The sequence below is a fragment of the Oryctolagus cuniculus genome, chromosome 7 (genome assembly GCF_051225735.1).
Source record: "Oryctolagus cuniculus isolate XC-2025 breed Fujian yellow rabbit chromosome 7, ASM5122573v1, whole genome shotgun sequence".
In the NCBI taxonomy this organism is placed as follows: domain Eukaryota; kingdom Metazoa; phylum Chordata; class Mammalia; order Lagomorpha; family Leporidae; genus Oryctolagus; species Oryctolagus cuniculus.
In genome coordinates, this window is record NC_142873.1 from 8,917,199 (window position 1) to 8,940,061 (window position 22,863).

At 47.2% G+C, this 22,863-nt stretch overlaps 2 protein-coding genes and 1 long non-coding RNA gene across 6 annotated transcripts in view; 2 read left to right on the forward strand and 1 right to left on the reverse strand.

Moving 5' to 3' along the window:
* The window catches only part of SOAT1 (sterol O-acyltransferase 1), a 67,867-nt gene extending 55,339 nt beyond the window's left edge, over positions 1-12,528 (forward strand). For all 4 annotated transcript variants that reach the window (XM_070077205.2, XM_089299453.1, XM_070077206.2 and 1 more), the window contains 9 exons: positions 331-409; positions 921-1,002; positions 1,285-1,330; positions 1,826-1,955; positions 4,251-4,348; positions 6,140-6,238; positions 8,463-8,598; positions 9,225-9,370; positions 10,530-12,528. In XM_070077205.2, coding sequence (XP_069933306.1) covers positions 331-409; positions 921-1,002; positions 1,285-1,330; positions 1,826-1,955; positions 4,251-4,348; positions 6,140-6,238; positions 8,463-8,598; positions 9,225-9,370; positions 10,530-10,586 — 873 coding nt within the window. In that variant the 3' untranslated portion in view covers positions 10,587-12,528. The remainder of the gene's footprint in view (positions 1-330; positions 410-920; positions 1,003-1,284; positions 1,331-1,825; positions 1,956-4,250; positions 4,349-6,139; positions 6,239-8,462; positions 8,599-9,224; positions 9,371-10,529) is intronic.
* A 6,388-nt stretch (positions 12,529-18,916) lies between these two features.
* On the reverse strand, positions 18,917-19,811 carry LOC149125283 (uncharacterized). The gene is made up of 2 exons (XR_016210346.1): positions 19,516-19,811; positions 18,917-19,209 (listed from the first exon to the last, which is right to left on the reverse strand). It is a non-coding gene; the product is annotated as an uncharacterized LOC149125283 (long non-coding RNA).
* A 56-nt stretch (positions 19,812-19,867) lies between these two features.
* The window catches only part of AXDND1 (axonemal dynein light chain domain containing 1), a 112,275-nt gene continuing 109,279 nt past the window's right edge, over positions 19,868-22,863 (forward strand). Inside the window, exons 1-3 of the mRNA XM_051858247.3 lie at positions 19,868-20,247; positions 20,989-21,161; positions 21,862-21,965. Coding sequence (XP_051714207.2) covers positions 20,175-20,247; positions 20,989-21,161; positions 21,862-21,965 — 350 coding nt within the window. The 5' untranslated portion in view covers positions 19,868-20,174. The remainder of the gene's footprint in view (positions 20,248-20,988; positions 21,162-21,861; positions 21,966-22,863) is intronic.

A 22,863-nucleotide genomic window follows, 5' to 3' on the forward strand; every position in this document is an offset into this window, starting at 1 on the left:
TGGCGTAGCCCGCTGCTCTGCAATGCGGGCCTCCAGGGTTTTCTGACGTAACGGAAAGGACCATTTCAAGAGGTTTTCTTTGAACAGATTTTTAATTTCTTAATGTTAATAAATAGGTAATGCTATTCAATAGAAAAAACAAATAATTATATGTCCTTTGGGTTTTTTTCCTCTTTATTTTCTTTATAGCATAAAAGTGAACTTGGGTTAGTTTATGCAAAATTAAGAAGCTTTTTTGTGTGATTATAATCTTGTGCTGTTTAGGGGCTACTTATGGGGAGATTGGATACAAATGTTGGAAAATTCATCTTCCCCCCCTTTTTTTTGTAGATTCGTTTGATAATGAAGGCCCATTCATTTGTCAGAGAGAACGTGCCTCGGGTACTAAATTCAGCTAAGGAGAAATCAAGTATGTAATTTATTAGGCTAAAGGATTGTTAACAGGATATTCCAGCTTGTGGCGTTGATGGGGATGTTACATGGCGTCCTGTAGAAAGTGTGTTTGAGTTTAAATACATAGGCTCCACATGGATTTGGAAGACTATTCACTCTTTCCTGATTATCCTTGTTTTGTCTTACTACACTTGATCTTAGCCAAAAGGTCGAGAAGCTATTCCTGTTTTGTCATTAATCATTAGACTCTTGCAACTTTGCCTTATGTTCCTGGAATGTTAATAGTCTCTTTACACCTGTGCCTGCTTACTCTTTGCAAGTTGTTGCTTCTTACTGTAGAAGTATCTCAGTCGTGGGAATAATTTAGTTTGGAGAGATGGGTAATACTCAGTTCCGAGAGTAAGAAGTCGTCCAAGGAGATGAGGAGGAAACACTTTATTTTTCCCTGTTCTGGGCTTCCTTCCCCCCCTTTTGGTTTTGCTGAGAGGTTTCACAGAGCCTCTGATCGAATGATTTTCCTTTTTTAGGCACTGTTCCAATACCCACAGTCAACCAGTACTTGTACTTCTTGTTTGCTCCTACCCTGATCTACCGGGACAGCTATCCCAGGTGAGGGCATGGTGAAGTGGACGTGTGGTGAGCGCTGGAGGGATGCGAGGGAGGGGGGTAGGTAGGTGGGCTCAGTTCAGGTTGCAGAATGGGCTCTGATTTTCTCTCTGGCCTGGGAAGCCTCAGATGGCAATTCCAGCAGTCCAGTTTGATTATCATAATTCTTGACACAATTATGTGGCCATAAATGATGTTCTCTGTGGAAGAATATTAATTGGGAGGGTCTGTAAGTTCAGTTGTTGACTTTATTTAGAAAACTTGTTTTGGTTCTTCCTTTTTTAGGACTCCCACTGTAAGATGGGGTTATGTTGCTATGCAGTTTGCACAGGTAAATTTTTTTTAAAAGATTTATTTTATTGATTTGAAAGGCAGAGTTACAGAGAGAGAGGGGTCTTCCATCTGCTGGTTCACTCCCGACATGGCCATAGTGGCTGGGGCTGGGCCAAGCTGAAGCTAGGAGCCAGGAGCTTCATCCTGGTTTCCCACATGGCTACAGGGACCGAAGCACTTGGGCCATCTTCTGCTGCTTTCCTAGGCACATTAGCAGGGAGCTGGATTGGAAGTGCAACAGCCAGGACTTGAACCGGCGCCCATATGGGATGCTGGCGTTGCAGGTAGTGGCTTAATCTGCTGCATCACAATGCTAGCCCTCCAAGTGGTGGCTTAATCACACAGACCAGCCACACCTCTAGCAATTCTACATACTTCTTTATGTGTCAACATTAATGAAAGGCTTCCATATGATCTGTTAGAGAGGGAAAAAAAAACACTCTCCCTCTTTCCTTATGAAGCCATCACTATCATATATTTTGTTTTGTTCCAGGTCTTTGGCTGCCTTTTTTATGTGTACTATATCTTTGAGCGGCTCTGTGCCCCGTTGTTTCGGAATATCAAACAGGAGCCCTTCAGCGCTCGTGTCCTCGTCCTGTGTATATTTAACTCCATCTTGCCAGGTAACATGGGTACTTTGGTCATTCATAAATGCACAAGGAAACGGGAAGCTAACGCCTGTGGTTGTCCTTCTCTCTCTACTCATCTACACATCTGCACCCATCTCAATCTCTCCCATCCATCTCAGAAGTGAAGCACCCTTCTTCCAGTCTCAGGCCAGTCTTTCCATTCATCTTTTTTCAGTTGAATTTTGTTTTCCCTGAGGGTGAACATTTTATATTTATGCTTTATCTTTCTGTTCACTATTCAATTCGCTGTCAGTTTACTTGGACTCTGGCTAGGCCACTGAAGTGGCCTTTGTTAAAAACACTGGTAACCTCCTGATGGGCGTCTGTGTAGCACTGCGTGTGGCTGACATTTGAAGTCGCTCTTGCCACCACTTCCTGTTCTCCTGTCTTTCAGTCTCTTAGCTTCTCTTGTTCTGTGAGTACCTACTACGTGCCAGGTGCTGAGGACCCAGCAGGGAATAAGACATAGGTAACCTTTACCCCTGGGAACTCGCATTTCAGCTATAGCTTCCATTCCTTAGTCTTCCACGACACTCGTTAAGCGTTGGTAGGGTTTTCTGTCATCTCCTTCTCTCGTCCTTTCCCTCTTTTGCGGACTTCTGATAGTCTGCCCTTAGTAGGATATGTGTTAAATACCTGGGTATATTCCTCAATGAGCCACAAGTTCCTTGAGATCAAGGGTTGTGTCACGCTGGTCATAGTCCAGCTCATATTGTCTGGAACATAATAGATGTTCTATAAATACTTGTTGGATGAGTAAATGAAAACGATGGATGTGTAAGTGGGTATTTTACAACATAATGTAATGCACACTAAATAAGCAGGGTGAACATGGTTCATTTATTGTTAGAGATGATCTCTAACATTGGGTATTGAAAATAGGTCAGGGGCCAGCGCTGTATCTCACTAGGCTAATCCTCCACCTGCGGCGCCGGCACCCTGGGTTCTAGTCCTGGTTGGGGCGCTGGATTCTGTCCCAGTTGCTCCTCTTCCAGTCCAGCTCTCTGCTGTGGCCCGGGAGTGCAGTGGAGGATGGCCCAAGTGCTTGGGCCCTGCACCTGCATGGGAGACCAGGAGGAAGCACCTGGCTCCTGGCTTCGGATCAGCGCGGTTCTGGCTGTGGCGGTCATTTGAGGGGTTGAGCCAACGGAAGGAAGGCCTTTCTCTCTGTCTCTCTCTCTCACTGTCTAACTCTGCCTGTCAATTTAAAAAAAAAAGAAAAATAGGTCAGCGTTTGCCTTGCCAGAAAAATGGTGGAAAAGTGCTTTCAGGAGTGGCATGGATAAAAAGCATGGAGTATTTTGGAATGAAGTCCAGTTGTGGGTGGTGTTTACAGCCCTGCAGGTGGACTCGTTAGAGATAAGTTTGATAAGAATATGTTCACCTTGTCACTATTCACACTTAGGCTAAATTGGGGGTGGTGCTTGCGCATTGCGCGATATTCAGCAGCATCCTGGCCTCTAACACATAAGTTAGCCACCCCCTTGCTGTTCTGACAAGCAGAGGTATCTCCGGAGTCCCCAGATGCCCATGCAGGGGAGAAGGACAAGATCTCTCCTAGTTTTCAACAGTTTGTTTAAAGATGCATGTGGACTGTATTTTGAAGGGCTTTGAATGCCAAATTAAGCCATACATCAGGGCATTTCTTTCTTTTTTTAAGATTTATTTATTTGAGAGACAGAGTTACAGACAGACAGAGGGAGAGACAGAGAGAGTCTTCCACCTGTTGGCTCAGTCCCCAGATGGCTGCAGTGGCTGGAGCTGGACTGATCTGGAGCCAGGAGCTTCTTTTGGAACTCTCACAGAGCTACAGGGGCCCAAGCACTTGGGCCATGCTCCACTGCCTTCCCAGGCGCATTAGCAGGGAGCTGGATCAGAAGTAGAGCAGCCAGGGCTCAAACTGGCACCCATGTGGGATGCTGGCACTGTAGATGGCAGCTTAACTTGCTGTGTCAGCTCTGGCCCCAAATATTTTTACATTTTTATTAATATGTAATAATTACGGGGTAAAGTGTGATTATTTCAAGACATTTATATGGCATATAGTATATATGCATTTTAATATATAAATATACATATATATTATATATGTAAAATATATATTGCATTTTAAAATTAAGACAGTGAACTTTGAGAAGTGTGCTTTGTCATCTCTGGAGTGGATAAGTGGGAATATTGATTTATATTACATACAAAATAGTCCCAGCTGATCACATGACGACAGATAAGTAACTGCCTGGTGTATGAGCCGTTTGGCAAGACTCTTACTGTTGCGAATCTTACTTTCAGGTGTGCTGATTCTGTTCCTTACCTTTTTTGCATTTTTGCACTGCTGGCTCAATGCCTTTGCTGAGATGCTACGCTTTGGTGACAGGATGTTTTATAAGGTAGTGTACACTTGAACTCATCTTCCTTGTTGCTTTCATTTATTTATTTACTCATTGGGAAGCATTTAAACATTGTTGGCTTATATTACATGCTTTTTGTAATTTTCTTTTCCATTAAGTCTGAAATTCTGAAATCGAGATTATTGTCATAGTCTCATATTTTCTTTTACCTCGTCTGGTTTCTGCTGGATCCTGTGAGCACATATTGCTGATTTCAGAGGGGTGGCGTTTGTCTCGGGGGTATTAGGAGACTTTGCTTATACTGGTTGTTCATTTGAGATTGGCTGTCCAGTTCTATGTGAATGACCTCATAAGTTATCTCACAACTACTGAGACACTCATGAGAGAAATAACTCTTCACTGCTTTGTTTTGAAAGGTATTTAATTCTGCTGAAAATACTATTCTATGCTTCTGAAGTTGAGGTTAAACTCTAGACTTGAACAGATGGTTCGTAGTGTTCTATAATACTACCTCAAGCTCTCTGGAGTTTTATTTGTTGTTTTGGCAACATGTCAAGTGTTTCATGCCTTTCACAAAGAAACAGTAGGTACAGGTTGCAGATTGTAGACATCTGATTCTACTAGTTTGATCTTAAAATTGGTAACAAGAAATATTTAAAGGGACATTAGGACTTCGGGGTAGCCACCATCTCATTCCTTGTATAGCTTGAATGTTGCCATTAACGATGGCACCAAGCAGCGACTTGGTGATGGCAATTCATCCAGCCTTTGTGACCTTAAAAAACTCTTTAATTGGGGCCTGCATTGTGGCATAGTGGATAAAGCCACCACCTGCACTGCCGGCATCCCATATGGGCACCAGTTTGAGTCCTGGCTGCTCCTCTTCCGATCCAGCTCTCTGCTATGGCCTGGGAAAGCAGTAGAAGATGGCCCGAGTCCTTGGGCCCCTGCACCCGTGTGGGAGACCCGGAAGAAGCTTCTGGCTCCTGGCTTTGGATCGGCATAGCTCTAGCCATCGAGGCCAATTGGGGAGTAAACCATTGAATGGAAGACACCCCCTCCCCCGCTGCGTCCCCTCCTCTCTGTGTGTAACTCTGACTTTCAAATAAATAAATAAATAAATCTTTAAAAAAAAAACACTAGAAACTCTTTCATCGTGTAGTAGCAGAGTAAAGGGTGGAGGGTCACTGATGACTGTTTAGACAAACATTACATTTAAATGATTCTGTGTGTTCTGTTTTCTGTAATGACTTGTTTCATCAAAAGACAAAATAAACCAAGCACTTAAACATGTATCACTAGAATAATGTATTGAACTGTAAAAAAAACCAGAGTGCCTTTTTTAAAACAATGGATTTATTTATTTGAAAGTCAGAGGAGGAAAACCGGAGAGAGATCTTCTGTCTGCTGGTTCAATCCTCGAATGACCACAATGGTTTGGACTGGGCCAGACCAAAGCCAGGAGCCTGGAACTCCAGCCAGGTCTTCTACCTGGGTGTCAGGGGTCTGAGTACTTGGGCCCTCTTCTGCTGTTTTGTCATGTGCGTTAGCAGGGAGCTGGATCAGAGGTGGAGCAGCTGGGACCTGAACTGGCTTGTATGGGATGCCAGCTCTGCTGGTGACTGCTTAGTCTGCTGCTCCACGATGCCAGCTCCCATGATGCCTTTTAAGATTGTTTTGACATTAGTGTGTGAACTAACTGTTCACAGTACATTCTGGGTTGTATGTTACATGTGTATGTTCTTTGGGAATATTCAGGCATTTTGCTTTGGATCTTTGTGTAAATGTGTTTGTGTGCATGTCATTTTATACCTTTACTTTTATCCTCAGGACTGGTGGAACTCCACGTCATATGCTAACTATTATAGGACCTGGAACGTGGTGGTCCATGACTGGCTGTATTACTATGCCTACAAGGACTTGCTCTGGGTAAGCAGCAGGATTTAGTTGATGTTATTTAAGAAATAGAGATTGTTTTCCTGAAAGGATGAGTATTGTACAGTTGGAAGGTTTTACTTAATTGCTCGTGAAGAAAAGGTGATATGTCTTGTCTTCAGTTCTCTTAGGAGACAGTTAGATCTAAGAACCCTTCTGGTTCCAGTAGAGTATTGCTTAGAAGCCAGTAAGGACGCCAGCACTGTGATGTATCAGGTAAAGCCGACACCGGCAGTGCCAGCATCCCATATGAACGCCGGTTCAAGTCCTCACTGCTCCACTTCTGATCCAGCTCTCTGCTCCAGTCATTGCAGCCATCTGGGGAGTGAAGCAGAGGATGGAGGACCTCTCTCTCTCTGCCTCTGCCTCTCTGTAATTCTGTCTTTCAAATAAATAAATAAATTAAAAAAAAAAACAAAAAACCAGTAGGTAGGTACATGGTTGAATACTGTGTTTTTGGTCTGGATTTTCTTTTACCTAATTACCAAGTAAGAATACATGGAGGCCTTGGAATGATCCACCAATGATGGGCCATTTCTCTTGGATCTCATTGCCAACATATAATCCCCTATAGCGTTTTTTTCCATTTGTTTTATTTTCCTTGTTAAACGAACAGAAATACTTGTGGATTTACATGTCTCCAATCAGTGACTCATGTTTGAAATACTTTAAAAAGTGGAATATATTTAGACTGATGAGATGTAGCCTTTAAAAATTTTCTTTTATTTGGGAGAGGAAGAAAGAAAGGAGGGAGAGAGAAAGAGAGAGAGAGAGAAGAGGGAGAGAAAGGGAGGGAAATGGCCCATTTGCTGGTTCATTCTCAAATGCCCACGGCAGCCAAGGTGGTGGCAGGAAGCCAGTTACTTAAGTCACTGCTGTTGCCTCCCTAGGTCTGTGTTAGTGGGAAGCTGGAGGCAGAGCTGGGTATTGAACTCAGTAACTCTGGTGTGGGCCACGAGCAGCTGAACCGGCGTGTTCACCGCTGGGCTGAACGCCGAGCCTGTGAAATACAGCCTTGAATCCCCTGGCCCACACTAGTGTTAGTGTCTTCATCGCTCAGTAAGGGCGTCACTAGGCTGAGTGACAGCATCTTGTGGAAACAGTGTATTTGAGTACTGGTTCTGTCATTTATAAAGGTAGTTTCGTGTCCAGATAAGGCGAGCCCCTCCTTCTAAGTCTTAGTTTTAGAGAGGACACCTTACAGAGTCACTCTAAAGATTAAAATTCTGGGGTTGGCACTGTGGCGTAGCAGGTAAAGCCACTGCCTGCAGTGCCAGCATCCCACATGGGCGCCAGTTCAAGTCCCGGCTGCTCCACTTCCGATTGAGCTCTCTGCTATAGCCTGGGAAAGCAGTGGAAAATGGCCCAAGGGCTTGGGCCCCTGCACCCATGTGGGAGACTAGGAAAAAGCTCCTGTCTCCTGACTTCAGATCGGCACAGCTCAGCCTTTGTGGCCATTTGGGGAGTGAACCAGAAGATGGAAGATTCTCTCTCTCTGTCTCTTCCTCTCTGTGTGTAACTCTGTCTTTCAAATAAATAAATGAATCTTATTTTTAAAAAGGGTTAAAATTCTGTGTTGTGGCCGGCGCCACGGCTCACTAGGCTAATCCTCTACCTGCGGTGCCGGCACCCTGGGTTCCAGCCCCGGTTGGGGTGCCAGATTCTGTCCCGGCTGCTCCTCTTCCAGTCCAGCTCTCTGCTGTGGCCCGGGAGTGCAGTGGAGGATGGCCCAAGTGCTTGGGCCCTGCACCCCATGGGAGACCAGGAGGAAGCACCTGGTTCCTGGCTTCAGATCGGTGCAGCACACCGGCCATAGCAGCCATTTGAGGGGTGAACCAATGGAAGGAAGACCTTTCTCTCTGTCTCTCTATCTCTCACTGTCTAACTCTGCCTGTCAAAAAAAAAAAAAATATTCTGTGTTGTGTTTTTATTTGAAAACTATGTTTTGTCAACTATAGTAATTATAGATATAAGCTATCAATGTGTGTGAAATATGCTCAAATTTTTGAAGAATGATTTAAAACCTTCATTTAATATAAAAGTTTATGAGCATATATTTTTGTAAGTATTTTAATAGATTTGGGTCAGTCTATGGAATAGACTAGAAAAGTAAAACATATAATCGATGTCTTTAGCATATGATAATTATGTTTTTAGTTTATGCTCCATTACTTACACTTTTTAAAATTAACTTTTTACTATTTTCCATTTGCCTCAGTTTTTCTCTAAGAGGTTCAAGTCTGCTGCCATGTTGGCGGTCTTTGCCATGTCTGCAGTCGTGCACGAGTATGCCTTGGCTGTTTGTTTGAGCTATTTCTATCCAGTACTTTTTGTGCTCTTCATGTTCTTTGGAAGTAAGTATCGTGGCATGCTGTGAGTCTGCTACAAGAGAAAATGAGACAGAAAAGGAACTAGGAAGTCGGTGTAGGCAGCTGAGATAGTAGGAAGGCCGTGTCACAGTGCTGTTTGTCCGGAGGTCGGGATACTGACTGAGTAGTTACACAACGCTGTCCCAGGGTGTTCGCTTACGCTTGGACATAAGGAAGCGAACCAGGTAACCTTTTGAATCTCAGTGACAACATTGATTTGTACAGCATGGAACCTGTCTGTCAACAGCTGCCCCATTCATAAGCACTGTCATCGTACACCCTGAGAACCCTGGGAAAACTGGCCATGTCACTAAAGTATGAATAATTCCATGGAATACATTTCCGCTGATTCTCAGTACTATTGATTTTCTATTAATTATTGATTAATAACTTTCAACAGTGAAGCTGCGTTTTTATTTGTAAGACCAGAGACCAGATTAAAACGTGTACATGAACAGTTGATACTGTGATTGTTAAAGGCAGTCGTAAAATTATTTTATTTGAAAAAAACATAAATAAGATGAGCATAGGGCTGAGACCCCTCGTCTCCTGATGTTTTGATAACTACACACATACATATGTACATATTTTTGTTCTCTTCCTAACTTTAGTGGCTTTCAACTTCATTGTCAATGATAGTCGGAAAAGGCCAATTTGGAACATTCTGGTGTGGGCTTCCCTTTTCCTGGGCCACGGGGTCATCCTGTGCCTTTATTCTCAGGAGTGGTATGCACGCCAGCACTGCCCTCTGAAAAACGTGAGTAACGGTAGTTGAGGTTAGGATGGATGAATGCGAGAGGGAGGGAAATAGTTTATTAGCCAGCCCTACTGTGCGCTTCTGTCCTAAAATCCCTCCTCTGATTTTCTCTCCATTGACCTCTCCTCGTTTCTAGTTGCCTTTCTTTTTCCACTGCTCTTTCTTCAGCCTTTTCTAGTTCTCTCCGGCGTTTTCCCTTTGCCGTGTGTGTCCCTGCCACCACCACCCACACATACATTTTGACGCTTTACTTCTCTCTTCCCAAAGTAGTGAACTCCTGTAAAACTGTCAGATAATGCTGGCGTGCCTAGGACTTCACTGCTGCGATGCTTGGTTTTTCATAATCGTGTGCAGGTTTCACTTATTCTTGAGGCTTTGGTTATTAACTGTATCAGTAACTCCCCAGGTATTTTTGGGGAGGAGGGGAGATTTACCTCCTTGATCAGTCTGTCTAGATCTTTCTCATAGACTCTTCTAACGCTCAGATTAGCTACCTCCCCCAGCTGTGCCGCTCTAACTACCCCCCCACCCCCACCCCCGCCCTATTAATCCCCTCTGTGCTCTGGACTCAGCTCTGTCCTGCTCATGCGCTCTTCATACTCAGATTCCACACATCGGATTTTATTCTCTTATCAAAATCCAGTTTGGATGTATATTTTCCATGGAACTTTTTCAAGTTCTTACTCTTGTGCCCTTACTGTTTCTGAACCTTAATAGTATTTCATCTATTCCTCCTTAAAGTAGTTTGGTCACTTTAAATCTGTGTTACAGACATTTGTGTGTGTGTGTGTGTGTGTGTGTGCATACACCATCCTTGTCCTGCCCCTATTTAGATGTTAGGCTACTGAATGTTGGGTTGTGCTAAAATAAAAAGGCAGGATGACCAGAAGGAATGATCCCTATTTAGAACTGGTCAGAAGTCCGTGCAGTTGTGTGGAGTTTACTGGACTTAACACTCCATGTGAAGCTTCTAAATTGAAGAACTGTGTGTTGTAGAGGAAAGAACTGAACTTGCTTTGGATTAGTGAGCTTCTTACAAAGTTTGATGAAACGCCGGGAGGCATTTTAAAGTTAGACCATTAACACTCCCTACCTGCCTCCACGTCTTACACACTGAGTACACATATAAGTTACTCTCCCGTTCTTTTTCCCATTGTAGCCCACATTTCTGGATTACGTCCGACCACGTTCTTGGACTTGTCGCTATGTGTTTTAGGAGCTTGGATGGTGTTCCTTCCTTGTCACTGAAGATTGAACATTCTGCCTGGTGTGGGGCCCTGTCTCCACCGCTACTGAAGTTCTCTGTGTTACTTGGATCACGCCAGGCTTCAGTGGTTCACCGGAGTAGGTCACTGGAAGCTGAGCTGTTCAGAATTCCTTGGAATCTTGCATACCTAAGCAGGAATTTTTTTTATTTTTTCCTTTTTGGTAGAAGGGAGACTGAAAGCTGGGGTAATGACAGATTTTTTTCTGGGTCATATCAGCTTAAGCCTCAGTAATTGCAATTGTTTTGTTTCTTGACTCCATCCAATCAGAGACTAAAATCAGATTTTCTCAGCCACAGAATTATCCAAAGCACTTACGAAAAAATCATTTAAGTATTTCTGGCTTAGAATTTCTTTCATATATACTGTTGAAGGAATGTTAATTAAAAATGCAAAGAATATAATGTAGAATGATTTTTTGCTATTTCTAGTAGAAAGACAAAAAAAATCTATTTTCAAAAGATAATCTTGTTATATATTACCTTTTATATTTTGTTTGGAAAAAAGTTCAGTTCTACTCAAGTTTTACATTCTTCATACCAGCTAGGTCATGATTTTTGTGCAGGAAAAAGATGTCTTCCACTATAAATTCTTGCATCAATAATAATAATAATACATATTTAGAGGACCAGAAGTTGGAAGGGAAAAACAAAAAATATTCTCAGAGATTCCGTAGTAGTTTTAAGGAAAGATTTGCAGATTCAATCATATTTTTAAATTATTTTGCTTATCATGAAATTTACATGGAAGATAGTTTTTTAACTTTAAGGAAATATGAGGGTACTTCAGAGAGCTAATAAAAAATGAAAGGTAAGTTTATTTTGGTGTAAAACAGAAATCCGTGCATATGAGAGGTCTTCCAAGACCGTTCATGGGAAATGTGTATTATTAAAGAACTGGGTGTAGATTTCAAAGTTTTTTGCACCAAAGTAAACTTAATTGGATTTTCCATGAATTTTTGGAAGTATTCTCAGCACCTCTTTGATGTTTTGAAGTATCCTTTGGTATAATTATTCTCTAATAAATACTTATCTTGAATTATTTTGCAGATTAGTGAGTCAGTCTGTGACCTAAGTATTAATTAGCTTCATTAACACTGAAGTGATCATTAAGGATCCAGAAGCTGGCTTCTGCATTTCTCAGTTCTCTCGTACTTTGAACGGTAGTATATTTTTAGGTGGAACAGATTAAAATGTGATGTGAGTTTCCGGGTGATACGTGCCCTTCTTCAGTAAGAAGTGGTGCGTAGGAATTACTTCGTATGTGATTATGTTAGATTGAGCATTAGGGACATCAGGGACCAAGTACTTCAACCTTCCACCCAAACAAGTGAGCCTTACGAGTTACTCAAATGATTGTTGGTACGCGGAGCAGCCACCTTGAGAGGTTCTCTCACAGTTCAGCCAGCCCTACTGCTGTCCAAGATGTTTTGAGAAGTCGTTCTGAAGGAGTTGTTTTAAGGTCAGTTTGAGTCTCACAAAACGTAGAGTATGTTCCTAGTCGCAGCTTAAATTGGAGCACGAGGCCCTTGCTTAGTCATCTGTTTGATTCACCATACCTCTGATCCAGTGGAGGTTAAGCGGTTTTCAGACATGGGTTCCAGCCTTGATGGACACAAGCGCACGTGTGTTACCAGGCATTGATCTGCACAGTGGTGTTGTAATTGATAGCCGTGTTTTTGACATCACAAGAGAATGGTCTGCTCCAAGGTTAGGTTATGGACAAGGCAGTCTGTCGGAGCAGCAGAATGGAATGCTTAGGTCTGCATTTCTGTTAAGAAGTGTAAATGCACACTAGGAGAGACCTTTGTTGTTTGCTAGTCTCAACACTTGGTTTGTAGGCCTAGTCAAGGTTTTGTTTTAAATTTTTTTTTAATAAAAACTGTCATCTTTATATTGTTTATAAGTGATTTTTCTGCCCAGGATTTTCAGCAGTAACAGTGGACATGTATAAGCATTGTAGACTGTTCAGAATGCTAAGTGTGTCCTAAGAAACTTCCAAAAACACGTAACATAAAGGAATGCCCACTTGGGTGAAAGAGACTGGTTTACAGCCATGATCTTCATGCAGGCTGCTTTGAGCAAACGTCTGTTCTTTAGACTGCCACCTACACTATTTGTTTTAAATGAATACAAACTAGAACTTCTGTAATGTGTTCAGGAAGATTCTCTTACTTTCCCTACTCACTAACAGGGGTGAAAGGTACTTTTGATTACAGAATGATGGTGAGTAACGCTTTTCCTTCTGAAAAGAAATGAGTTTAGACTCTGTTTCCTATAAGACCTAATGATTGTGACCGTTCTGGGGGACATGTTATCCAAGAGAAAGCTGAGTAGTATGTACAGTATTTCCCTTTCTCAGTAGATTGCTAATTGGTCTCCCATGACCCTCGTGAGTAGGATTAAATTTGTTAAGATACTGTTATTCTCAATCCTGGATTAGGAAGTAAAACAGTTCTGTTTGTTGTTGAATTAATGTACCGCAGTTGCCTTGATAAGGTTGCTTGCCTCATTAGAATTTAACTTGAACATTGAGGCTGTGCTTAACACGTCAGTAACTCTTAACAGTTGGAAGCAAAAGGATTGGGGGAAGTGTTTTGTCCTTTTTCAGTATTTGCAAGGTAAAAATGGGCAGATTAACAAAGTACAGTGTATTAACAATCTATTTTGGCAGGCATACATTATGTTGCACAATTCATGTCATGTTTTCAGTTTTCATTAATCGTAAGATGTTGCCTGAGAAATTGAATTTTGAAGTCTTTATAAGAAAACAGCATCATGTGTTTAAAATTGGCTCATTTGGTCTGCATTGCCTTTAAAAGATGTAATTTATTAGTTGTTGAGAGGCCTTTGGCACAAAGAGTGTCTTTGTTTTGTTTGGTTGTAAGTAATTGTGTGCACAGTTCAGTTATTTGTGTGCAGGAGGTGGTGGATGATAAAGGTAAACTAATGTGATTATAATCATGAGGTGGCCTGTTAGCAGTGTCAGAGTTTAAAGTTTTGATTTATAGTCATTTAAAAAAAAATCATTGCACTTAAGCCAACTTGTGAAACAGATACAGTGTAGCTACTTCTGACCTGGAGAGGAACTGTGGGCCTGAGCTCTCGTTGGTACATCCTTTCCGTCCTGCCCCAGAACACCCTGTTGGGAAACCACAGTGGGTGGGTGGGGAAGAGCGTGGGCTCGTGGCTGGGAGAGCCTTGTGCATCCCAGCCCTGTGACCACGGCAGAGTCGCCCTGGGTGCCCGAGCCGAGTCTCCCTGGTCTGTGGAGGAAGGTGACAACTACCTCACGCGGTTGCTGCAAAGCAGTAGCCCTGGCAGAGCACGGCCTCCGTACTGTCTTCCCTTCATCTTCTGACACCCAGACCCTTCCTGCTGCCTTCAGAAAGTGTGTGTACTTGGACTGCAGATGCTGCACACTCCCAGGAGCACGCGCAGTGCTTTTCAGTAGACCGGGGTGAGGACGGGTGGCTCAGCATGACTCGGCATCGTGCAGGTGGGACAGGACACTGTCCCACACGCACCTCCTCCCTCGGGTCAGGCTTGCACCTTCCCCAGCTTCGCTGACGCTTCTTCTGCTTTCACGCTAGAGCAGGCGGCAGTCTTCTCAGAAGAGATGGCGTTGCTGCTGTCACCAAGGTGTCAGCTGGTTAAGGACTGGTGGGTGCACCCTACAGTCAGGTTTAGAGGCTGGGCAGAGGATGGAGGCGGACGAGGCCTGAGCTCTGACAGCTGAGTCTTGGAACACACTTTCTGCACAGAAGATGGCGTGACTCATGTCATCTACGTGCAACACGCGCACACGCTGACAAAGATGTGTCCCGGTGGTACGTCATGTGTCTTATCTCTAGGTTTCACGTTCACGACTCCAGAATGGATGACTGACAGGGATTTGATTGGCTGTTCACATCAGCCAAGCTTGTGTCGGGTAGTAGTGTTGGAACCCTTCTGTGACAGAATACCACAGAGGCCTGGTCTCTGGAGCAGGTTAACGCGTGGCTGGCCCGGTGGAGACGGGGTGGGGCCTTTCCTGCCCCCCCCCACCCGCCCCGAACGCAATCCAGGTGACAGTGGCGGACACAACCTGCAGATGCTTGCACTTCGTAGGATAGTTGGGTCATCTGTGTCCTTCCTCCAGTGACATGCTTTCTGATAGCTAATGTGGGCTTGAGAGGGAGTCCGAGTCAACCTCGGAAGTGGAATGGTTTCTGGAGGATCCGAGGCTGCCTCTGCCCGCCTCCGATGCGGCTCCCTCCTCCCGCGTTACTCCGTCCACACTGTGCGGTCCGGCACACTGCTGGCTCCCTTCCCCGTGACCGTGTGTGTGGATGAAGGGGTGGCTGCAGTCGGTTTCAGAGACCCGTGAGACAGGCCGTTCCCGCCCCACCCCATCGTGTAGAAACACACTTTGCAGTCCCCTGTGCTAAGGTGCCAATCCGCTTTCCCAAGGAAAGAGTGGAGGCCCGGCGGAGGCTCCGCCTGTGGGCAGGACCGCAGTTCTGCCTGTCCTCCATTTTGCACATTCATGCATGGCGTCCGGGAGCAGCCGAGGTCATGTCAGCCTGAGGTGGCTTCTACAAGGTGTTTCTGTAACGATATCGTAGGTGACTCATTCTCACTTCTGGTTTCCCTGTTTCCCCTGCCCCTGGAAATCACTGGTACTATGACTCTGTGTCGTATGCATTGTATTAGCATTCATTTTAAACTTAAAATGGAAAAATATTGCATATGTGAATATGGCAAATAAATATATTTGGAAAAAACATAATGTCTTTTTTTTTTTAAATGTATTTGTTTGAAAGACAAAGGGTGGGGGTGGAGATAGCAAGTGAGTGAACGCCAGCTTCCATCTACTGGTTCACTCCCCAGATGGCCACAACGGCCAGAGCTAGGCCAGGCCAAAGCCAGTGGATTTTTCCAGGTCTCCCACGTGAGCAGCAGGGACCCACACGCTGGGGCCATCTTCCGCTGCTTTTCCCAGACTGTTAGGGAGCTGCGTCAGAAATGGAGCATCAGGATAGAAAGTGGCATCCATGTGGGATGGTGGCACCACGGGTGGCGGCTTTACCTGCTCTGCCACAGCACTGGCTCCTGATGTCTGTTTTTAAAGTATGTTTTCGGGGGGAGGGGCGGTGCTGTGGTGTAGTAGATAAAGCCACCACCTGCAGTGCCAGCATCCCATATGGGTGCTGGTTCAAGACCTGGCTGCCCCACTTGCAGTCCAGCTCTCTGCTGTGGCCTGGGAAAGCAGTGGAAGATGGCCCAAGGCCTTGGGCCCTGCACCCATGTGTGAGACCCAGAGGAAGCTCCTGGCTTTGGATCAGCACAGCTCCAGCCGTTGCAGCCAATTGGGGAGTGAACCAGCGGATGGAAGACCTCTCTCTGCCTCTCCTTCTCTCTGTGTAACTGACTTTCAAAAAAATAAATATTTAAATCAAAATAAAAGGATGTTCGGGGGCAGTGGACACAGCAGTGGGGGTGCCCGTGCACCATATCAGAGTACTGGGCTGGAGCCCTGGCTCAGCCTCCGAGCCACCTTCCTGCTAAGGTGCACCCTGGGAGGCAGCTCCCTGACGCTCACAGGAGACCCTGATTGAGCTCCTGCCTCCTGGCATTTGGGAGAGTACCAGTGGACGGGAGCCCTCTGTCTCACAAGATAAAGTATCTTAAGTAGATGCAGAACCACTTTTCATCTTAATCTCCATCAGCTTTAGATGCTGAAAGTATCCCGGAGGAGGGAGGTAACAGGGCCATTCTCCTCCCAGCAATGGAACAAATGACAAAAGAACTGGAGAGTGGCCCTGTTGTAGGCTTACATTACATTAAAACAACAAGAGCAGTGACCCTAGCTGACTTGAGCGGGCTTCTCCCTGCTGTGGGCCTGGTTACTTGATCCTTTTACTTGCTTGTAAAACCCCTGTATTTCTAAGAAGGCCCTGCCTGCAACAGCTAGAAATGGACTTTAGGGTTCCATTGAAAAGGTGACGATCGTTGGCGTGGATGCATGCCCTTTAAGACCAGGGCAAACCAGTTTTGAGCAAGATAATGATGCCTCCCCTTAGGCTTGAGGGAGTCCTCAAATTCAGCTGTTGTCCCTGTGGTCACCTTGGTCACCTTGTCCTGCCGCTTTGGCTCTTGTGCTTCCTCCTTCGGCCACCAGAGGGCACAGCTGAGCACGCCTTGATCTCCCACTCCCCGATCTGAACAACTGTGGGACATAAATGGGCTCTTTATCAATGACGCAGTCTCAGGCATTCATCAAAGCAGCACCCGTGGACTAGGAAGCCCTCCTGCCAACAGTCGCAGAGTGGGGACCATCGTGATCAGTACGTGACATTGTTAGGACTTTGCTTCTGCAGAAGCTCCGATCGTAGCAGCAGCCAAGTCTAGTTCTGGATGGCCCAGCCCTCCCCAGCAGCCCCTGCAGTGCCAGAGGGGCAGGCAAAGGGAAAGTCCTTCTGGAAATCAGCTGTGTCCTGTTTCCTGGACCCAGTGACTCCCTGCCACCAGGAGCAAAGCCACAGCGTGGCAACTGACCTTGCAGGCTCAGATGGCTTGCACACGTGTGGACCCCAGCTCACCAGGCTCATGCGTCTTCTTGGGAAAATGTGTGTGCCTGTCTGTGGATTCACTGTGAGAAGGCTGACATGACCCCTGAGTTTGCTCTCTGTAGAAACCCCACTTTGTGATGAGAAGGAGGATTTGGTTCTTGCCGAGTGCACCAGTACCACGTGGCTGGCCTGTGCACACACATTTCTTCCTGTAGGCACACCCATGTGTGGGAGGAATAGTGGCATGCAATGACAATCTAGGCATCATTTCCGTTTCAGGGATACCCGCCTTGTGTGGAGGCAGTTCTAGAAGTTACTCTTCCCCTTGGGAAGTGTTTGGCTGAGCAGTGCCTAATGTCTGTCTCCTTTTAAAAGAAGTTTCTGATACCTCTGCTTTAAAGATACGTTAGATACAAACGCTGGCCTCCTTCCCACTCTGACTCCAGGGAACTCTGCGTGCTGTTTGTGAGTGCCTGCAGACACGCATATAAATTCCTGCCCACATGTTGAGAAAATGGGTTGGTAAAAGAGCTGTGATGCAAAAGCACACCCAACCCCCCACCCCCCAGCTGAGGGTATGTTTGGTGACCACGCTGGCTAATGAGGTATTTTCTCCGAAGAAGGGCCTACTGCTACCTGGTGTTAAGCTGGGACAAAAGTCACGAACACCGATAGGTATAATTGGCCCTGCTAATGACTAACCATGGGGCCGGCGCTGTGGCATAGTGGGTAAATCTGCTGCCTGCAGTGCTGGTACCCATGTGGGCGCTGGTTCAAGTCCTGGCTGCTCCACTTCCAATCCAGCTTTCTGCTGTGGCCTGGGAAAGCAGTGGAAGATGGCCCAAGTTCCTGGGCCCCTGCACCCACGTGGGAGACTGGGAAGAAGCTCCTGGCTCTTGGCTTTGGATCGGCGCAGCTCTGGCCGTTGCGGCCATCAGGGGAGTGAACCAGTAGATGGAAGACCTCTCTCTCTCTCTCTCTCTGCCTCTCCTTCTCTCTCTGTGTAACTCTTTCAAATAAAAAAAAAAAAAATGACTAACCATTACTTTGCCTGTCTTGGTGCATTCTAGGAAAACTCTTAACTGGTCATCTTACATTTTGCTATGGCATTTTCCATCGAAGACCTCGATATTTTACCTTATGCCATTTTAGGGTTTCCTTAGTGCAATTCAGAATTATTCCCCAGGAGTAGCAATTCTATTCTTCAACAGTTTGTCTTGTCATATTTCTTGTTGATGTTCTCATCTATTTAACTTTAGCCCTATCACTAAGGGCTTCAGAGCCACATACACGAAAAAGTTCACGGAAGTGTATAATGAAACACCATGTGTGGATTTAAAAAAACAAATTGGACCAAAATAAGCTTTTAATTTTCCACAGACTTTTTGAAGTACTTTCATGTAGAATCAAGGAGTTACCTCCCATTTCCATACAGATGTCATTTTTTTTTTTTTTTTGACAGGCAGAGTTGTTGAGAGAGAGAGAGAGAGAGAAAGGTCTTCCTTTTTCTGTTGGTTCACCCCCCTCCCAAGTGGCCGCTACAACCAGCGCGCTGTGGCCGGTGCTGCACCGATCCGAAGCCAGGAGCCAGGTGCTTCTCCTGGTCTCCCATGGGGTGCAGGACCCAAGCACCTGGGCCATCCTCCACTGCACTCCCGGGCCACAGCAGAGAGCTGGCCTGGAAGAGGGGCAACCGGGACAGAATCCGGCGCCCCGACTGGGACTAGAACCTGGTGTGCCGGCGCCGCTAGGCGGAGGATTAGCCTAGTGAGCCGCGGCGCACACCACAGATGTAATTTTTTAAAGATTTTTATTTTATTTATATCAAAGAGTTACAGGGAGAGGTAGAGACACAGAGAGAGGTCTTCCATCCGCAGGCTCGCTCCCCAGATGACCGCAACGGCCGGAGCTGGGCTGATCCAAAGCCAGGAGCCAGGAGCTTCTTCCTGGTCTCCCACGCGGGTGCAGGGGCCCAAGCACTTGGGCCATCCTCCACTGCTTTCCCAGGCCACAGCAGAGAGCTGGATCGGAAGAGGAGCAGCCGGGACTCGAACTGGCGCCCATATGGGATGCCGGCACTGCAGATGGCGGCTTTACCCGCTACCCCACAGCGCCGGCCTCACAGATGTCTTACTGGCACTGCAAACGGTGTGCCCCTAGGTCCTAAATGGCCTCTTCTCCAGAGCCCTCCTCCAGCCTGGTCGTCCGTGCCCACTCCCAGCAGGTGGTCCCGCACCGGTGAGCTGGCCGGCACTGTGGGAGAGGGACTCCCCACGTCCGGAGAGCCTGCTGTTCTGAACTCCGCCCTGTTTCTCACCGATGCTCACCTGCACACACGGGACCAGGGGCTTAAATCTGGAGACACAAAGCGCAACGATGCGACTCATCTCCAGATACACCGAGGGCCCGGGCACCAGTGAGACGGACACTCGGGGCGCCGGGGCGCAGGGTCTCCCCGGGGCACTGGCCGGGCCCGAGACCCGCTGGTAGGCGGCGACTGCACCCCCAGGAAGCGTTTGTCGGAACGCAGGCGGTGACGCCCAGCGAGCGATGCCGGCTGGGGCCTGCTGGAGCGTCGTCCGCAGGCACCGCCGAGGGCAGCCCACGCCGCGGTTGCTAAGGCGCGGGGTCCTGCGTTTCCATGACGACGCAGGCGTCCCGGGAAACGGCGCGGCCGCCGGGCGCCGGCGCGTGCGCGGCTGGCGAGGGCGGGTCGCCGGCGTCCGTTTCCTGAGGCGCGCGTGAGGGGGACGCCTGCGGGGGACGGGGCGCCCAGAGCCCGACGCGCTGCGGGTGTCTCAGTCCCCGCACCCCGCGAGAACGCGGGGCGCCCCGCAGCGGGCAGCCGGGGCGGCGGTGAGCCGAAACCGCGCGTCTGAAGCGGCGCGCCTGACGGGCCTCGCGTGGGTTTTGGCTTTTTTCTCAGGACGAAGCCATTGGTTTCTGAGTTCTCTGTCCGGAGGCGTGTTTGCAGCCGCGGCCGGTGATGTCGCTCCCGAAGACGCCGCCGTTAGAGGACAAACCGTTCAAAGCGGCCCTGGCCAAGGAAGAGCCGGGAGGTGACTCCAAGGGTCCCGCAGCCCCGGTTCCGGCCGGCTTTGTTTTTTGTGTTGTCTGTTTGAAAGGCAGAGACCACCCATCTGCCGATTCCCGCCCCAATGCCCACAGCGGCCGGCCCGGGCAGACGAAGCCAGGAGCTGAGAGCCCCGCGCGGATCTGCTCTCGCGTGGGTGGCGGGGGCCCAGCTGCTTGGGCCATTTTCTACTGCTTTCCCAGGCTGTTAGCTGAGAGCTGGATCAGAAATGGAGCAGCGGGGACTCGAACCGGCGGCCATATGGGATGCCGGCGCGCTTCAGGCCAGGGCATTAACCAGCGGTGGCCCCACAGAGCCCCTTCTTAAGCTGCTTGCTGGGCAGGTGCAGAGCGCCACCTGCACCTGAGGAGGGGGCGTGGATGCCCAGAGAGCCTCCTTGCTGGAGTTTGCAGTGTATCGTCCCTGCAGCTTGGACTGCCCCAGGCTCGCGGCAGAGATTGATCCGTCTGCGCCCGGCCCTCTCAGGCCTGGGGGTTCAGGCCCAGTGACCTAACAGGTTCTGGCCGGCCCAGGTGGCTTAATGGGCTCTGACGGTGTTTCTCTTGGCTGGCTGGCGTTCAGCGTTTTGAATATCGCTGCTGTTCTCCTGGACCAGAAGCCAGTGGCTGTGTTAGAGACACACGGATGGGGCTGGCGAGGTGGTTCTAGAAGGCTCTGTTCAGCTCTCTGAAAAACTAGCTTTTCTTTCCCTTATGTATTTTCTTAGGTCTTCCTGAGCTAAAGGAGAAAAAAAACATGCTGGATCATTCCAGACCCCTTCCCGTGTCACTGAGGGACGAGTCGATTCCTGAGGAAGTTCTTCTCTCTCTGACCTACGCAGCCCACGCTGGGCCCTGTCCCGAACACTTACTGCCCCTTAGGAAAAGTAAAACCCCAAAGGTGCGTGCATACGTGCGCCAAGAGAGTCCCTGGGGTTGTTATCTTTTTGTTATCCAGCTCACTAGCTGTTTGTCGAGGGGTGGTAGATATTACAGGTGGCCTTCCAATCTTTTTGTTCTATCTTTGAGAATCAGGGAGTGAGAGAGAGCAAGCGAGAGCTCCCATCTGCTGATCCACTCACCAAGTGCCCAGAACAGCTTGGGCTGGAGTGGGGCCAAGGTCAGGAGCTGGGAACTCAACCCAGGTCTGTCCTGGGAGTGGCAGGAACCCAGTTGACTTGAGTCTGCTCTGGCAGGAAGCTGGAGTCGGAAGAACCTGGCGCCAGGAATTGAACCCCGGGCGCTCCACTGTGGAGCGTGGGCATCTTGGTTGCTTGTCTAACTGCCCGCTCCCTTTAAAAAAATTTTAATTTCCTAGATCGAAAACTCAGATCTTTGGTAGAATGTTTTTAAGACGAATCTCTGCATTAACTTGTTTTTATGTATATTTACCAAAATGATCATTATTACTCTTAGTATTTTTTGTTTACTATAGAATTGTTCTAGTTTCAATCTTTCTCCAATTAGTAAATAAATAAGAATTCCACTCTAATTTTTTCCAGAGTATCCAAATGCCCTTAATGTAGATATGCAGAACTGAGTCGATTTATTTGGCTGGAGCGCCCTCTGCTGGGCATTCATGTGTTTTTGCTTTTCCCCAGGGTACCCTTCCTCGCCCTGTGGACCATGTCTGGCATCACCCTGTTCGAAGGAATAAATTCAAATACCTGATTGACCATCCTGTCTCCCTAACAGGAGCTGGAAGGTAAAGAGGGAAGATGGCAGATTATATGGAGATAAAGAGTCGTTTTCTTATCTCATAGGAGTTCCATGGGAGGGTTAGGATGGGGAAAGTGATTGATTCATACATTATGAAACTTGCAGTATATATTTATATATATTTTTAAGGTTTATTTATTCTGAAAGGCAGATTTAGAGAGAGTGAGAGAAGGGTCTTTCATCCACTGGTTCACTCCCCAAATGGCCCCAACAGTGGGAGCTGGGTCAGGCCAAATCCAGGAGCCAGGAGCTTCTTCCTATTCTCCCATGTGGGTGCAGAGGCCCAAGCACTTGGACTGTCCTCTGCTGCTTCCCCAGGCACATAAGCAGAGAGCTGGCTCGAAAGTGGAGCAGCCGGGACTCACACCAGTGCCCGTACAGGATGCTGATACTGCAGGCAGTGGCTTAACCCACTAATGCCACAGTGCCGGCCCTGCAACTTGCAGTATCTTTGGTGAGTAAGAGCACAGTCCAGAAGGGCATATGACCACTACTTTGGGTCTGCTCATCAGTAGGATGGTGGTGAATGCTGGCTGTACATACCTTTGTGCGTTTAAATTTGGTTGTGTGGCTTTGTGCCTTGGTCCCTGTGCTGTCACACTGCTTGTCGCTGCCTACTGAGAAGGCAAGGCAGTGCAGGTAGAGTGTGTTTCATGTCCCTTGGATCTGTGTGCGTATCTTTTACTACATCCTGGAGGAGAGAGCAAGGGAGCTGGGAGACCTGGAGGAATGAATGCTTATTAATTGGTTGCCTTCCTCGAAGGAACCCCTCACCTCTGCACTGTGTGGAGCAGGTCAGCGAATGTTATTTGTTGTTTACGTCATCCCTAACATTGTCACCTGTGTCAGCATTTGCCCGTGACAACTGTGGCCTGCCCGTTCTG